General features: G+C 30.6%; 1 protein-coding gene across 3 annotated transcripts in view; it reads right to left on the bottom strand.

Moving 5' to 3' along the window:
• LOC124362473 (guanine nucleotide exchange factor DBS-like) overlaps nt 1-18,842 on the bottom strand; it is a 108,418-nt gene that overhangs the window by 34,262 nt on the left and 55,314 nt on the right. For all 3 annotated transcript variants that reach the window (XM_046817006.1, XM_046817007.1, XM_046817008.1), the window contains 6 exons: nt 18,291-18,371; nt 14,730-14,844; nt 8,483-8,573; nt 3,337-3,450; nt 2,430-2,546; nt 940-1,220 (listed from right to left, as the gene is read on the bottom strand). In XM_046817006.1, coding sequence (XP_046672962.1) covers nt 940-1,220; nt 2,430-2,546; nt 3,337-3,450; nt 8,483-8,573; nt 14,730-14,844; nt 18,291-18,371 — 799 coding nt within the window. The remainder of the gene's footprint in view (nt 1-939; nt 1,221-2,429; nt 2,547-3,336; nt 3,451-8,482; nt 8,574-14,729; nt 14,845-18,290; nt 18,372-18,842) is intronic.

Raw genomic sequence — 18,842 nt, 5'->3', positions numbered from 1 at the left:
TTTATTATGTAAATATAACAAATTCTTTTGAAGTTTTATAATATTGGATTATCAGGATTTATATTGGAAGTCTCATAATACTTCTGTTTTGTTGTGTCATTTTCATAATTTTGGTATATTAACCCTTCAAGAGTGTATGATGGGAATATGAGCAAAAAAAGTTTTTCCTTACGAGCAGTGAGCATATATATATCCGCACTGCTGAATGAGCGTTTGACGGATAATCCTGTCATTTAGTGTGTAATTGTATAAAATGATGGTGGATGAAGTCTTACTTGTTTGGCTGTTGCCCCCTTTTGTGATTCACTCACTTTCTCCTATCAAGACCAGTACATTCGGTCCCCCACCGCCATCCCTCCTGCCACCCTCTTCTCAATCCAACCAGTCCTACTGTGTTGTCAATTCATAGCTCAGTCTGAATGCTTGTTTGACACACTGTGTTTGTATATGTTAAGGTTCTTATATTCTAGGGAATTTTGTAGCATCATTAAATTTAACATAAAATTAATTTTTGTTTGTATGTTTACTCCAACTGCTTTTAATTATGTGTGCATAGCAATTAAAATTCAGCACTCAAAGGGTTAAAAGCACAATTATTAATCCTCCACTTAACAATTTTTCACATTTGAGAAATTGTTTTGAAGATTGTGATTTAGGAGCCTATCTCTGAGCATGTAATGGTTCTCTGCATGGTTATTGGACAATTAATGTTCCTGGTAACTATGCTTATAGCTTCAGGTTTAAATCTCGATCCATGCAAACTACAAAATAATCATCTGAAATAATGTGGTGAAGTGGGCACTAACAGAGCCTTCAGATCATCTATAAATAAAACTGGGCTATTAATAAATTAACTTGTCAACAGTAGAAAGTAATGAATTTAGACCTCATTCCAGTGTTCATAATGCTTCTGAAATACTTGAAAACAATATGCAGTACCTCTCAACAGCAGTGATGTTGGCGAGTGACGATGGTTCCTTTGTGGGTGTCTGGCTCAACCGTTGTCTAATATCTCCCAGCAATGATTCCCCTCGCTTGGCTGCAAGCAATATCTCCTCCTTCAGTCGGGTATACTCGCCACCCTGTGCTACCAGCAGGGCCTGCGCTACCTCCAGTGTACCTCCTCCTCCCAGCTCTACCGCACTCTCACGCAGCCGCCGTGTAAAGTCGTCCAACGACAGTGACACAGCCCGTGTCTGGCAAGAGAACTGCTCCAGCGCCTGCAACACATTAAGCCAATCAGATTATGGCTTGAAAATTACAATTACCTCTATCAAAGTCACTTCAACAGAATTTGTATGTAATGCATTGTACTAATGCAATTTTGCTGTTGTAGGATGGCAATTCTGTACTTGCAAAGTACAAAATTCTTTTTAATACTTCCGGTCAAAAACCTCCGTCAGCGTGGGGATACAATTTGGCCCTCTCAGGTATAAAACCTGAATTATGCGAATGCTAGTAACAATACAAGACAATATTATAGGCTAGAATGAGTACAATAGTAATCCATAGGGGAAAAAAGGAAGATAGTTTAAGAGGTCTATGCATACATCTGACCGAATAGTAGCTAAGATTTTCTTTTCTATTAAAGTATGTCCGCTATATAGACGTCTGCCATGATCAATATAAGTTTTTAAGACCCTAATAAATAAAATATATCAATGGCAGATCTCGTCAATTACTTTCAAAATATTATTTTTTTTTAGCACTTTCAAAATAGTCTGCCGCAATGAAATCCGCGCGATAATGGTCTGCCATTGTTATTTTCCGATAATAATAATATTTTTTCAAATTACAAAAAGGCAGACGTCATCAAATACTTATGAAATTGGCCAAAAATTGATACCTGTCTTACCTGAGCGCCCGCCAAGTCGGCCACCTGGAGCTTAGTGACTCCCCATCTCATGTACAGTGGGCATAGGGGCCTCACTGTATAAAAACCCAGGTCTCATCAAATACATACAGGTAGCCGACCACTAGCTCTTAGACTATATTACAAGTATAACAAGCTAATTTTTCTGGTTTATCACAAAATTCTCTCAGTTTCCAAGATTTTTCCATATTTAAATTTTTTTTTTACTTTTCCCAGGTTTCATTTTTTTTTTTTTTTTTTTTTTTTTTTTTTTTTTTTTTTTTTTTTTTTTTTGTCAATAGACACATTATTAGAACATTAAAAGATTTTTCTTAGTAAATATGAAAAGGCCCTAATGCTTCCAGGGTTTGCAATATGCCCTTGAGACCTTTAGAAAATACAAAAAGATTAAAAAGAATCCTTCACGCAAAACTATCCTGGCCTTTAAACAGTTCTTTATTTTAACAGCATATTTGGTCCATTCCTGACTGTTGCTTCAAGGCAAGCAACCATTTAATGAAAACCTAAAGTTAGACAGAAAACTAAAAGTTTTGATAGATTTCTTGAGACTACTCACGATGCGCTGCTGTATCCAATGTGAATGGCTGTAAGGCATGGTTCCGTCCAAATCGGTGGTCAATTCAGTCTTGTCCACGTACTGATGGAGATCTTCCACACAGCTGCACACTACCACCTTCAACACACCGTCAGCTGTGTAGAATCGGCAACATGTTCAGGCAATCTTGTGCCATATCTTGTTATTTATATTGATCCTCATGCTCATGAATTAAACTTGATAACTAAATTGTTTACTTATTTATCCATGTCTTTTCTCTTCAAAGATTTCATTACTATTGACTTTAGTTCAACTTTTTATCATATTTTGTTTTGTTTAATTAACATTGACTGTAAACGATTTGTACATGGAAATAATAAATAAAACTTAAATATCGTTAAATTTAACATAAAAACAATAAAATTGTGTTTGAAATTAAATTAAATTATACTGTTAAAGTGTTTAATGTTCAATTATTTCCTTGTTACAATCATTTATTTTTAAATCCTCTATAATGGGCAAGGAATAAATTAATGTTTTAGTGAGAGTCAGTCAATGAGTTAATAATGTTAAAACCATCCATTTCAAGATTACTTTTGAATCACTGAGCACTTCATGTTCAGAAATAATCATTAGTAGAAGATAACAACATTGATATTGTATTGAGTTTCTAACTTTCTACAAAAATAATTTTTGCTTCCTAAATAAGATTATTTTTAACATTAAACCAAAAACACTACATTTTTACTAAGTTATGAGTACACAGAACACTTAGTAAGGACTTGTGTCAAGTGGACATCTGTAAGGAAGTGGTCAAAAGTGTAATCTGTAATGGTAGCTGAGATAACTGGCAGGATGTAGATTACTGCACAAGGATACACCAAAAGTTTATATTCTTATAGCTCATTAGTTAACAAACGGAACTCACCTTAAATTTGAATTCCTCTTTGAACAACTTATTGCTAACTTCAGATATGGCCTTCTGAAAAAACCCTGATGGCCGGACAACATAAGCCACGTTTAAAACTCCTGGGAAAAAACTCTGGAAAAAAATCAAATTATTTTTTACTTCACAGTGATCAGCAGTAAGTAATTTTATAGATCTAAAATTTTAAAATGTTGGACATCTGTAGTTCGAAATTATTGGTCTTTACTTCAAAATTCTGTTTGAGGAATACAATCTTCAGTATAAAATTAAAACAAAATTAAAATTATAACACTTTTCAAGAAAAAACTGTATTTGTAATTGTATGTTAAAGATTTTTATGTTTTTTATTATTAATAGTAGTTAATAAAGTATGATGGAATGCTTTTTTGTTTTAGAAATATTAAAAAAAATCACTTAATATGGTGCAATTGATTTTATGTTCAGTAAATTTTTAAAATATTATAGTTGCAACCCTTCAAGATTTTCTTCCTAAATACAGAAAAAAAACATCACTACACAAATAGAAAACTGCTCAAGATAAAGATTTCAAACTATTACTTACAGTAGTTATGTGATATATGACTTGAGGGATTGACATATTTTTTTATTTTAAACAACACAAGTTATTTTTTCAACTTGTATAAAATACTACAAAAAAAATATTAACTTTAATTTAAAAAATGTCAACCTCTATGGGAGAATCATATCTAAAATCTGGCATTATTTAATTGTAAAAACGTATTCCTATAGACTCTTTGTTGATTTCTTTTAAGACACCTCGCGCCTTCAGTTTTTCAATTTGTTTCCTGCGATGCTGCTCGTGGGTGCATGAGCACACTCACTCCTCCCCCACCAACGGCAGTCTCATTGACAGTCCTTATCCCCTTATCCCTTCTGCCACTCCATCTGTTCCTTCCTACCTTCACTCTGTAAGTAATGTGTCCGTTCCTGACTCTATCATAACCAGAAAAAATGTTTTACAACGCAAATCTCACCGAGTCTTTGTTAGTGTTAAGTTTAGCACAGTTATTTGATTAAATTCTGAATGAAAAAATATGCATATAATGTTATACTAATAAGTTTCAAATAAATAAACAATTCAAAATTTTTTTCGTGTGTGAATTACTATGGATTGAATAATAAACTTCAATGCTTAGCAAGGGCACTTTATGTGACCTGGGCTATTAGCTTAAAATTTTGTTATATAATTAAAAGAATAATAAAATTATTGTTCTTCTTTGATAACATAAAACATAATAAAAACCACTCTATTCTAATTGGAATAGGTGTCAGGTTTGAACAAATATTCTAACCGTCTAATTATTAATATATTATCTATCTATAAATGTAAATATAGGAAATAAAAATAAATTATACAATCAAAGGTTTAAGTCACATACATACAGCAAAACATTCCAATGTTTATCTTCAGCAGTTTTTATTTGTGCCTGATTCCACAATTGCCTGAATTTTTTACTTTAAATGTCTATAATTCCAGTAAAGTGATAAAAAATTTATTTTACTTGATCACTTCTCGAAGAGAATTATCCGTTGATAAGTAATCCTGAGAATGACGGAGGTTTGTCGTCATTAATTTTTGTCTGTCTGTCACTTGACTACAACCTCAACAAAACGCATTATGCGTCATGTGGTGTGGAATACTCCTACCTTGTTTGTATACACTGTAGACAATAGAGTTCGATGATAGTTTCAATATGTAGTTCTCAAAATCAAAATAACCCAAGGTTATGCAAACATAGCAACTTGGATAAAATAGAAATTATGAATTTTTGTTAACATTATTTTCTACTTAGAGTTTTAAATTTATTTATTTTGAGAGAATGCTGAAATTATTAACTTAACTTAAACTTTAGACCAACACCAATCATTTTGTCAAATTATCTCACCTTTTTCTATTTGGAAAATGGCTAATTTAATTGTGTCCTATATGGTATCAAATAAAAAACTGTTGTTCCTGTTTATTGGAATAGTTATAAAGGCTATCGTGTTGTACTCTATACTATCGAGTTGATAAAATTCAAAACAGGACTTCCCGTTCAGTAACTATATCAATATAATCCTTCTCACAAGGATGAACATGTGTTACAAGCCGATGTATCAAACTTCAAAAAAATTGATCACTTTTAACGTATTTGACCTTTTGGCCCCCGATTAAAAAATTACGCATAGTAACGAATAGGTCTGTTAAATTGGGTGTATTCTAAACTTGTAGATTTTTAACCCTTTTAACCCCGGCCATTAAATCAAGTGATGTGCCAGAAATCCCAAGCCATTTTCAGACAAAATGTAAGGGTTTTGTAAAAAATTCATAACTCAGTTATTTTTTAAGATATTTAGGTAATTATTTTTTTGTTTTACTTCTTTATACATGTAGCTTACAGAAATATAAAAATAAAATTATTATTTTGAAAGTAATTTTTTTACATACATACAGTATATAACAAATAAATAAAAATGAAAAAATTTCAAGTTTGATCATGGAAAAAATATAGATAAAAAAATATTTGACACAAAAATACCCATTTACTTTATGATATATCTAATCCTTAATAAAAGGAAACAAAAATTATAGGTCTACCTTATTTACAAGTGGAGTAACATCAATTTTTGTAAAGCCGTGTAAATTTTTCTTTTTGCCATTTCTGGGCAAGGCAATGTAACAAGACCTTTGAAATTCACAGTACTTAAAATAAACATAAAACCAAAGTTATTTCTGACAAAATAACTAAAACTGTTCATAATCTAAGTTTAAAAAAAGTTTTAAAACAATATTTTCAAGATAAAACAATATGTTTTCAAGATATCCATCACTCAAATCGTCGTCACATCTACACCATTTGCAACTAGGTTACTAATTAAGTGTGTTTTCACTTACGGGAGACTTTGAACGATGTCTTTTACTCATTTTTAAATCAAACAAATAATAAACTAAACTTTAACTGCCGTACTTTACACTGCTTTAACCTAAAACTGTGAAGAAAACGGAATATTCACAACCACGTGATATACAGCTGTCTGCAACAAGCGTGAGCAGTCAGTCGAGACGAACTGCAATTGCTCTGTCACAGACTGACAAAATACGAAGTCAAACCATTACAAACTAATATATTTCGATGCAAAATATCTTTGTGCACAAGTCTGTGAAATTTCAAAGCATTTGGTGAAATAGGTGGCCAGTAAAGTAATAAAAAGTGCACGTCCGCACTATACGGACGTCAGGAGTTGACGCCATTTTTATGGACGTCGGGGTTAAAAGGGTTAAGATAGTTTATTCAGTCAAGTCAAAAACAAATGTGGCACCTCAAATATGGATGGTTACTTTGTAATTACCATTTGTACAAGTATCAACAAGAGAGTAAACCCTCAAATCTAGTAAAAAAAATTAAAATGGATGGAAAATAACAAAGTTATATAGAATATTTATCAGTAAGAACGGACTTCTTGGTTTACTTGATCTCAGAACGTTAAAAAATTTCTAAAATTGTATTATATAGTATTTTATAATAAAAGATTGTTATCCTCAAGAGAATAGTTATGCCTATAAGGCAAACTATATTCCTATCTATTACCATTACATTGCATAATCGAAAACAGGATCTTCCATGCCATAATTATTTGGATTTTATACTTACTACATAAAAAGACACTCCATCGCTAGTTTTTGTAAACATCATGTTCAATTAATTACATGACAACATTTAAGACATTTTTCTTTTAATTTTTATTTAAATTTATAAGGCAATAATGTGACTAACTAAAGTAGCATTAAGCTATAATATATCAGTTACTAACATACAAAAAATATGTAACTATTGAAAACATAAAAAAATCAAGCAATCAATATTAATATTATATTTTTGGTGGTTACAAAGAGTAATATTGAATTAAAGTAAAACACTCTGACTACCATATAAGACTGAAACCAATACATTTCCATGGAAAATGTAGAGTATATAAAGTGCCATTTGGCATGGAGTGTGCTTATGGAACTTCTTTCAATAGTTCCGGTGGCATGCTCTCTACCTACCAACACCAAAAGGATTACAATTTTATTATTGATAAATTTACTGTAGGCGACTGATAACACATTCCCAATATTACACAATGTTGCACTCAGTAGCCAAGGTATCAACTTCCAGGTTGTGGATAAAGGAGTGTCCTCCTGTATAAGCCCTATTAGCAAACTGATAAAAAATAGAAGAAATCCCCTCAGACCCCGAGAGTCTTCTAGAAGCTTCAACAGTGCAAAACTCTTAAAGAGAGAAGATATTAACTTAATAAGAAAAACGGAAACTAAACAACTTTACCTGCTGATGGGTTTTACCTCCTGGATCTACTATATTTGGGGAAGGGCCAATAAATGCCCCACTTAATATTGTGCACAGAAGAAATTTGGACAAGAGGAAAAGGAGGAAATGTAGTGAAACATAATATAGTGATTACATTGCTGAAAAAATAATACCTGCTAATGAAACAATTTACCTGATGTTGTAGTCCACTTTCTGGATCTACTATACTTGAGGAGGGGAATATAAGTGATCCGCCCAATTTCATGCTAGAAAGAAGTTTGGACAAGAGAATAAGCAAGAAAAAGGAAAGATATTGCATGACAAGGAAAATAGACCTTTTATATGAAATACACAGAATGACAACTTTTGTAGGTCACATTTGCAAGCCCACATCCTGAATTGTCACTGTAGAGACTACTACACTGTAGATACAAGTATTTACGCCCTGCCCCCACAAGGAACTAACAGTTACTAAATCAAACTCCAATCCCTTGAAGTGGTACCATGATACCAATAAAACCCTTTCCAACTCCAAGATTGTAAATAATGAGGGAGAAAATAAATAGGAGAAAATACTCCAACTGATGGTACGTGGATGACACTAATAAAGCCTCATCCACAAAAACCAAAGGCTTCACTGACCCAGAACTGAATATTTCCCTTTCACAGAATCCTGTACATTACAGCAGAGCTACAGCTGTCGCCAAACATCAGGTTCTGCTGATTCCTGGATTAAATGTCCTCTGTACATTTTACTGCAGTACAATTCCCTGTATAGCTCAAAGCCAAGATAAAAGAAAAACTAATCATAAATTGTCTATAAACAAACAACTTACAGATATTTTAAGAAGAGTAGTTTTAACAGAACTCCATTTGTCGTTTCTGCGGTCAACAACAAGCACAAAGCCCATGTCCGCTTCTTGCATCCTGAAGCAAAAAAAAACATGGTGCAAAACTGAGGTAAAACACATTACAGTATATTAGTCTAAAGTAAATTTCTTCATGTTATTCTAGCCAAAGGGGAATACAACAACTATGCAAAATATATTTGTGAAGAAATGAGCACTACGTAATGCTAATGGTAGAACTAGACTAACTGTATATGTCGTATTGTTAATCATTTGGTTTAACTACCATAAAGCCATTTATTAAGAAGTAATGTACTGTACAACTAAATGTATTAATTTTTATAGAATTATGATTGTTTTAAATCAGTGGATCCTAGCTGTCCATCTACAAACATTGTACTACAGATTTATGATTAGTAAATGGATCATTTAACTTTATTCGAAAGAAAAAAATATATCAATAAAACAACAGAATTATTAAGAATATTTTTTTCCATTTTAGGCTTTAGTAACAATAACTTATTGATTTGAAAAAAACTGAGGACATTTTCAATTTTTGTAACAAAAAGTCTCTGATTTTATATTAAATTTATATAAGTAGTACTTGAAAAGAGTTAAAATTTTAAAACAACAAATGATATTTTTTGTTTTCTTAGGCTTTTATAATAATTTATTGCAACTTATAACATTTAAAAAAATCAAGACCATTCCAAATAAAAAAAATCCAGATTGGGAATACTTTTTATATTTTTAAACCTTGGAAACACCAATCATGTTTTTTTAGGAGTAAGTTTATTTTAAAATTTAATAAATATAACTAATTAGGCATTCCATTTATGTATGTTTAAAAACTTTAAATTTGGTTTAAACTCTTAGTACGTAATTAATATATTTGAATTTTTTGTCCTAATACCTGAACTTTTTAACATTTACCAAATATTGAGTACATTTTCACACTAAGGAGAAAACCAATGATATTGCACTAAAAATAAAATTTAAAATTATTAAGTTAATTCAAAATTTGTTATATATTTTTATGTTTTAGGCCTGATGACCTTATATCTTGACTTTATCAAAATCAATGTGTGTATTCAATTACAGGAAATGAAGCACACACTGACTGAAATTCACTGTGAGTTTGGTAGTGAATTTTATACTTTTTCCAAAGCTTTAAAAAGTAAACATCCGATTTTTGGATTGATAATCTCAAATTCAAGTATGTTGTCTGAGTGTATTGTACATAGTACATGTTCACGTATCTGTAAGTATATGTATGATTATGAAGTCTACAAGCATACTTTGTATGGTAACGTTCACTTCAGTAAGTTTTGAGATGGATTTAAAAAGAATTTTCGTTCTTGTACTGTAACAGATACATAAAACTCTTCCCCCAAATATGTCCCGAAAATAAATTAAAGGACAGATTTAAAATGTTTCTCATGATTACATCTCACAGCACACCTGTCATAACCTATTCATTGGCAAACACCAGAGTCAGATCTTTCATCTTTATATTTTCTGTACACTGGTAAAGATATCTAACTAACTACTAACAACTCTTAGGGTGTGAAATCATGGTAACTCCAAAAACTGTTATCAAGTATAAATTTAATTCATTTTATGTCCTATTGAAAATCATAAAAGGGATACTACATTCCATTATTAACTTTTTATACAATAAAATTGCAATAATCCAACAAATAATTTATAATGACAGAATATTTATTGTATTATGTTTTCATTCAGATAAACAAAATATTTTGTATTTTATTTTAAGGTTGCTACTTGTTCATTGTGTTCAGTGAAAATGTGCAGGTATTAAAAATATTAAAATAAAATTGTTGTAATATAATTAATAAATAGATATTACACGTTTGATCCCTAAACGAGCTGCAATTTTTCATATTGCAGATATATAAAAATGATTGAAGGGAAAGAAAATGTACATATTTTGAATCCCTTGGTGTGATGATATTGGTATAGATAGTTCTGTTAATAGCTGTGATAGCTCTGCAACAAGCAAATTGGAACTTGAACAAGCAAGTCACATTTTAATGAAATATAACAATTTTAAAAAGTTCTCACTTTAAGTGTTTTATTTAAAAAAAAATGTGTACAGTATTAATACTCAGGGATTGCGGCTGAAGGGACCAGGTAGTTGCCTTGCACGTGCGCACCCAAACACACTCACAAGCGCAGAGGGTGTGCCAGTCCCTGCAGCTTTGCATCCCAGGTTATTAATTCACATCTTAGATTCAAGACTAAACAATATTCTACGACTATTGCAGTGTATTATACATTGTTTGGTATCATTTATCTTGTTATGATGTTTATAATCTATATATTCCAATCACTTTGGGATAAAATTACGAATTTAAATATCTGGGTTTAATTGGGGGGGAGGTGCACAAAGTAAGTAGTAGGTCGGTGTACTAGATTGTGTGTAGTACCTGCATGTGTGTTGGTGTAAAACTTCCTGGGTTTCATCCAGTCAGTATTTGCTAATGCTATAATTATGAAATTAGTTACAGAAAATTTATTATTATTTAGAAAGATCTGGGCTACCTAATTTTTTAAACCAAAAGTGTTTTTTTAACTGAACTTCATATAAAAAACTAATATAGTAGTGTTTAATTTCCAACACCTATCAGTGTGTGTTAGATAAATTGTAAATTTAGCCCTAGATTTTGCACCAATATTTGTATCACCTTACTTAATTTTAGCGTTGTTAATGGATGTTTTAATATTTAGTATTAAAATTAGTTATGTACCTAATTATTATTTAGGAAGAAAATAGCAAATAAAATACAATGAAAAAAGAATATTATCTAATGAAGCAAAAGAGCTACAAACTTCAAAACAATGCTATTCAGGGTGTTTCAAAATAAAGCAGGTTTTTCATGTGGTAGTAGATGATATCCTAAGCATACATTTTTAGGTAGAAACCATGAGTCGTATATGCATTATAATATCGCTAGATAGAAATGAATACTTTGAGATAACACCATTGAGATAGGCCATTAATCAAATACAATGATAGGATAATCAGGGCAAATGCATGATAATTTCTTTTCCAAAGGGTCTGTAAAGACTATTTAACATGAAATAAAACTTTTCATTTTAGTAATTCACACATGTAAAGGAATCATGATTGGTTACAAAATAAAATAAAGATAAGCATGGTAATACATACATTATATTCCAGAAACTTCTATTTTAAACTCCAGAAATAGCCAGCTACATTTGGACAGAGGAAAATCCCAATGGTCTGAGTCTAAATTTGAGGTATATTCTCAATAAACGATTGAACTGGTGGAATTCGTAATTGACTGATAGAACTTTGATAGTACTAATTCTTCCACCCTGCCTAAATGGTCAGGATTACTTAAATTTTTTACGAGATGTTTTGCCTGATCTCATTTCCTTGGGATGTCCTCAGGAGGAAATGATCGTGAGACAGCACATTTCGCTCAAGCAGTCTGTGACTACTTGAACAAAGATTGCAGGTTGCTGGATTGATTGTGGTGGGTCAGTGCACTGGAAGCATTTTCATCCAAGAAAAGACACTGCTAGATATGTTTTTGGGGTAGTATGAAAACCCCAGCCCAAAACAGAGTGTAGTTGAGTGGTAGGATCATTTTAGATGTAAAAGGCATTCAGGACAGCTCGGCCAGAATGTTTACAGAGTATTTTCTTTCTAGCGGTGTATGTGATTCATGGTTCCTGTCTATTTTTCGGGTATCATCTATTTCCACGAGAAAAATCTGCACTTTATTCTGGAACACCCAATATTTAAATGCAACAATTGTTCAAGCATTTTTTTGTTTTATGGCCTTCTTTGGGAATGTTCATAATCCAAATTTTTGCTCAATGGAAGAAAAACATTTTCTCCACAAATTACATTGGTCCAGAATGTAAAAAGAACACAATTTTAAATCAGTTGGTTTGCAAAGATATAACATAAAATTAATTCTTTATTATAATCAATAGTAAAACAAAATGTCTTTCTTTGCATTTCTACAACTAATTGCTTCTCATGTACTACTTTTAGTTTACAACCTTTTTTGTAAATGCTTACAATTGAAACTCTAACTGGCAAGCAATAAACAATTGCAGCTCTAATGTAAATAGAAATGTAAAAAAATAACACTTGCATATTGTAGCGTTTTTTTTTTTTTTTTTTTTTTTTTTTTTTTTTTTTTTAAATTTCCATACCAAACTTGTATTTAAAAAATTGCAACCACATACATTATTTAGTATTTTTAGATTGGAATTTGTTGATACATAATTATCATAGTATATGCCTTTTATCATAGTATATATTGTATCATGGTTTATTGCTCAATAATTCTTTGTCCCTTGACTGAATTCTACAATCGTACAACCTTTTTTATTACAAAATTCTGTACTGCTTAATAAACTTCAAAATAAAAACATATTACGGACTGTTATATTGATTTTTATATGAAATAATTACTTTGTTTTATAAATCTGTATTTTTACTACTACCTATGTTTGGACGATACTGACACTGTTTAGATAAACTAATTCCTTACTGATTATATTAAAAACATAGCTTTCGGTTTGGGAAAAAAAAAATTAAAAATCATTTCTATATTATCTTAGGGTTAGAAATAAAACATTTGAAATGGGCAGATTCAGTACTTTTCTTAGTATTTCCATTATTACAAATATTTTATGTAATAAATTAATTCACTTCAAAATTTCTTACAGCTTACAAAACACATTATTGCCGAATAAATGCAAAAAAACTGTAAATGTTGCTTTTAACCTAATTTCAAGATTTTTGTAAAAATGTTTAAAAACTAAAATATTGGAACAAATGTATTTTTTTATAAGAAGATTTTAGAGTTTACATAATTTTGTTTTTGAAGGTTTTTGCAGAAACATAGAAAATAATCTTTTTAATGCAAGTGATTTAACACTTACAAACATTTCTGTGTGATTATTCCAACTAAAGATGTACTACTCATAATCAGAAAACTTTTGAGATCATTATGGAGTAAAAACACTAACTAAAGAGAGTTCTGAAGTAAAAAAAACAAAACAGTACATACTGTAATTAAAAAAATTCAATTTATCTTGATGGAAATTTTTTTTTCAAAAACAAATAACCTACCAATTATATTACTAATGTAATCTACACTTCATGTCACATCAAATTATATATGATAAAATATTTGGGCCAGGCATAGTTTTTGCAACTCAAGTAATTTGTTTTTTCAAACAAATAGCATGAAATTACAATGTGTTACAAAATTACTGTATTGAAACTTATCATATGTCTAATAATTTACTTGTAAGATAAAAAAGAAATTTAGGCTTAAAGATAATATAAAACTCTGAAAGAAACATTATACAAAAATTGAACAATAATTTATTTTGCTATTAAGCAAAACCGGCTTTTGAAAAATGTTATGATAAATAACAATAATGCAGTTAAATTAATTTGATAATAATTAATATTGGAGTTAAAGATAACACTGATTTATGATACAAAATTAAGATTTTTACATTTAAACTTAAATGATACTTAAAAAATTTGAAAGTTGAAATTTGAAAGAAACTATGTCACCCATAATTCAATAAACTTGGTTTATGAAACAGAATCGGTATGTTATAACCATATATTTTTTTAATAGTGCAGTTAGATTTATTTTATGGCTTATCATTATAATTTGAGTTAGAGATCATATTGAATAAATAATACATAAATATTGTTACTTTTTAAAGTTACGTATTTTATTTGTAATATAAGAAATAAACTTAGATATCCAATAAATAAATAAAATAAATAGTATAAAATAGGAAAGATATCGCTATGTACAATTGTGAATAAAGTAAGTCTATACAACTCAAACAAAATTACAGGCCACAAGTCCTTGCCAAATAGGGAATGTGCCAAAATCATAATGAAAACAAAAACACATTCAATGTGTTAACTTAACACATATTAAAGTGAGTACAACTAAAACATCTCTGTTACAAAAAGGCCAAAATATGCATTTTAAAACGTTTTGAATCCCTTGGGTGGATCCAAAATGGTAAAAGGAATTAATGTTGTTCGACAATGTACACTTATGATGAGGTTCGGTCAGTAACTAACAAGCACAAGTGACATGATCAGTGGCAGTAGGCTATTGTTGCTCGGTTGTGCTACCAACGGATAAGGTGCGAGTGCGGCAAGCGTAGTGGCAGTGGCAGAGTCACTTACGAAGGCACTGACGTCAGGTATAACACCAGCTTTTGATAATCTGCATCGCTCAGATTGGCAAAGTTACCCTGATCTGGTAGACTGATCAAGGGAAACCCTTCCTGTGATTTGCCTCCTGTAAACATTACATTTGGTCTCAACCCAACTCAACTGGCAAACCAACAAAACATCAAAGAAATAAACAACAAACAAACAACAAAGACAACTAAAATTAACACAACTGCTGAACATATTAAAATCGACAAAAAATATCAACTTACTAACATCAACTCATTTTTAAGTTATAAAAAGATTGTCAAATTATTAAACGAGAAGAATGAAGAAAATTTAATTTTTCAATTAGTTAAATAAATACAAGAAAGGTATATACATAGCAAAACAAATAAATTATATTTATTGGTCATGGTATGTTAAAATAATCATTCAACCCAAAAATACGAATAATTTTTCAGAAATATAAGTTTTAAATAATCTTAATTGCTTTTCAAAAACAAAATTGTTTTAAATTAATTATATTGAGATTTTAAGTGTACAATGTTATTTATTATTGCAGTTTAAAATAAATGTTCCCACCATTTTCCAATTATTTTATTAAATTGAAGAAACCCTATGCACATAAATATTTTTAGTTACTTTTAGAATTAAAATCAAACATTAAATATTTCTCTATTAGGCAATGAACAATTGGTGATGGTAATCAATTATACGTAGTTATAAGCTAAAATTAATTAGATCAATAAACTTTACCTAGCTGATACGAAACAAACATAAAATTGAAATTGCAACACACATTACCCCTACACCTTACACTCCAACGTCCAATGGCCAAATATTTGTCAACCTCCCATTGGCAAATGTTTCCCATTTCTGATGAAAAGCCTAATGAAGAGTGTGTTGAAGAAGCAAGTATTTAGTTGATTATGTTTTTCACTTGCAATTAATTAAGCTCTAGATTCTGAGTTCAAGTCTATAACAAAAATAATAGTTTTAACTGCTTCAGTAAGATACTACAGGGGTGCTACAGGAGTCCAATAATGAAATTCCCTGACTTTTCCCTGATTTCCAGACCAAATTTTTCATTTTTCCCTGACTTTTTTCGACGCAATCCCCAGGGTTTTTGGCAATTAATGGGTGGAAAAAAGCGGTGTTGAGGCTAACAGGGTGGCAAATATAAAAAAGCAAAAAATAAAGTGAACACAGTTTAATACGTACAAAAAGATTGACTTAATGGCGGCAGTAAGTTTATTTGTGTAAAGGGATTTTATATTTTTCCCTTACCAACGTCGAAATTCCCTGACTTTTCCCTGACTTGAGACTGGATTCCCTGACTTTTCCCTGATTTCCAGTCCTGTTTTTTTTCCCTGACTTTTCCCTGACTTCCCTGATTTCCCTGACCTGTAGCATCCCTGTACTAAGACAAATAGTCAAGGAATCTAAACAAAAAATATGTTTATTATGTCCAAATGTAAATGCAAAAGCTATGATTGAACTATGGCTTCTATTTTCCATTTGCCTAATCATGATTTAATTAATTAAAAATATTACACGCAATGCTCTAACTCAGGTATTCTCAAACTTTTTCAAAATCTATACCCTCTTTGAAAAGTAAAAATGTTGTGTACCCCTTCTTGACAAATAAACTTTATTATTAACCCTAGAAATGGTTTAAGACTACCTTTGAGCTTTTTAAAAATGCTTCCCCAATGGTCCAATATTTGTTTGAGTCAACTCTAAACATCGACTAACTTTAGGTCCTCACCCTATGTGATTGTGAAGCCCTCGGCTTAACCCTTTAATCTCTGCAATGCAGGGGTACGTGTACCACAGATAAATAAATAAAACCATTGCACTAAACTAAGGCTACAAAATTGACAGATTGTAGGGAAAGAAACATATTATTTGTCTGATAATCTTAAACACCCTTTTTAAAACAATATTCATATAAAATCATTGGGACAGCAGCACATAATTACTGATTTTGTCATTTAAAACATTTTAATTTATTATAACTGTATACAGTATTTCTAATATTATCTGTCTTTGGATGTAATATTTAGGCAATCAGAAAAGACTATACGAGATATTTCAAGTTCCTTCCTGGCAATTTCACTCTTGTCACAAATTGATAGCTTTCAGTTGCTTTTAATGTTTTCACTGTTGCAAGTAACAAAAGTTAACAGTGTTATCCTGACAATAAAGTGAATAACAACCAATTATTCAAAACAATTTAGATAAGATTTTATGAGTTATGTGATAAGATTGACACTATCTTGACTGATCTGTACTTAATTTCTACAACTTCTTGTCATTACTCGAAAGTTTTACTTGTTTTCTTTCTCCAATTGTAACTAAATAAGAAGCCATTTATTCCATTAATGTTTCATAAGATAAACAATATGATTGCTATATTTGGTATACAATAATTTCATAATCAAGTAGTAAGGATTGAACTGTACATTAATACCCATATTGTTAAGATCTTGAATCTTGAATCTTAAGCCTAATGTTTTGAGTTAGAGTCTGATATAGAATTGGGATATGAGGAACGTATTATTCGTAGCAAATGATGTTGCAGTTTATTTCTTGAAGGTACTGCTTAGTTAAGGAAACAATGAATACTAAACTGCCCTATTACTATTTCCTATGAAATTATATAAATTCATGTTATAAAAGTTTATTCTATATTATACTTTAAAACTAACCTAATACACTGAAAGTTTTTTATGTGATGGGTATGTACAATAAAAAGGTATAAATATAAAATTATTTTAGAAAAAATGAACAATCAGTAACGTACAATGTTTAAAATTCATATCTTAATTAACTAAAAAAGTCCAAAATACCTGTCACACCACTACAATACTTCCCAATACGCATTCAAAAGTTTATAAAACATTACTGATATTAATTACAGTTTTATCATGTCTTTGTTTCTAAAGACAGCACGGCAAGGTTACAGTAAAGGAATAAAGCCCCATCTATCTTCCTACACAGCCCCATCGGCCGACACAATGTGATGTGTGGGAGGAGCTTGTCTATGTGGAATTCCTTTCTTGCAAAGGATGTCACAGGTGCAGGATATCACATGGCATGATATGACATATTATTTGACTTGACATGATTTTTACAGAGATATTTACATTACCTGAGTCCAAACGTGCATACTCACGATCTGGATTGACTCCACTTTCACCAAGTTAAGAATTCTAAAATACTAATATTACAAGTAAAGTGATAAAATGTTCTAATATGGAATCAAATCGATTAACTTACACCTTACTGAAGTTAAAAGTAAATAACATTACCTGATACAGTAAATGTTGACACGTCAAAAAACAAACTTTTACCGTACTCCCATTTGTAGCTGAAGTTCAAATATATATGACAATTAAATGAAAATATGGGAATATCCAACTAAGAAATAATTAAGATGAAAATGTTATGCAAAGCTATAAAGTGAGTGTGCTGAATGCAAAATATTCATGAGCACAAGGGTTTATTGTTAAATACCTAATAATTCAAGGATTAAATTATATAAAATCAACATATTTCAATGTTTACCTGTTATGATGGCATACTGTTGGTGCAGTAAATCTGCGACATCACTGACTGAAACTTCATTCTCCTCTGATGATGGTTCCACTAGAACAAACCAACAATACTTTCAGTTGTACTACATAGTACTAAAGACTCCAATACACAATAATGAACAGAAAAACATTGATTTTTTGTTTACACTATTATTTATCACACAATCTGGAGACTCCTGGATCTAATTTCATCCATAGTTCTAAAATTAAACTATTCTCTACAGGTTATTGAATCTATTGAAATGCAGAATGACATATCGTTTGCGGTATTCTGAATATAAACAGACGGTATTTGAATTGATTTATCAATAAAAGTCTGATATTTTTAAGGATTAATGTGAGCTACAAAATGAAGGCTACATTGCTATACTTTTTTTGAAGTTTATTTTTTACGAAGGAAGAATTGTGAAGGAAACAGGATTTTTTTCGGACATTTGCCATCGTTCAGTGATACAGAAAATCAGTAACATAGTACACATCACTATACATAGAACAGTTATCGATCTTGCATGCAGCTGATTTA

The sequence above is a fragment of the Homalodisca vitripennis genome, chromosome 5, assembly GCF_021130785.1.
Source record: "Homalodisca vitripennis isolate AUS2020 chromosome 5, UT_GWSS_2.1, whole genome shotgun sequence".
Lineage (NCBI taxonomy): Eukaryota > Metazoa > Arthropoda > Insecta > Hemiptera > Cicadellidae > Homalodisca > Homalodisca vitripennis.
Note: the sequence above shows the minus strand (reverse complement) of the source record. Positions and strands in the feature narration are given on the sequence as shown.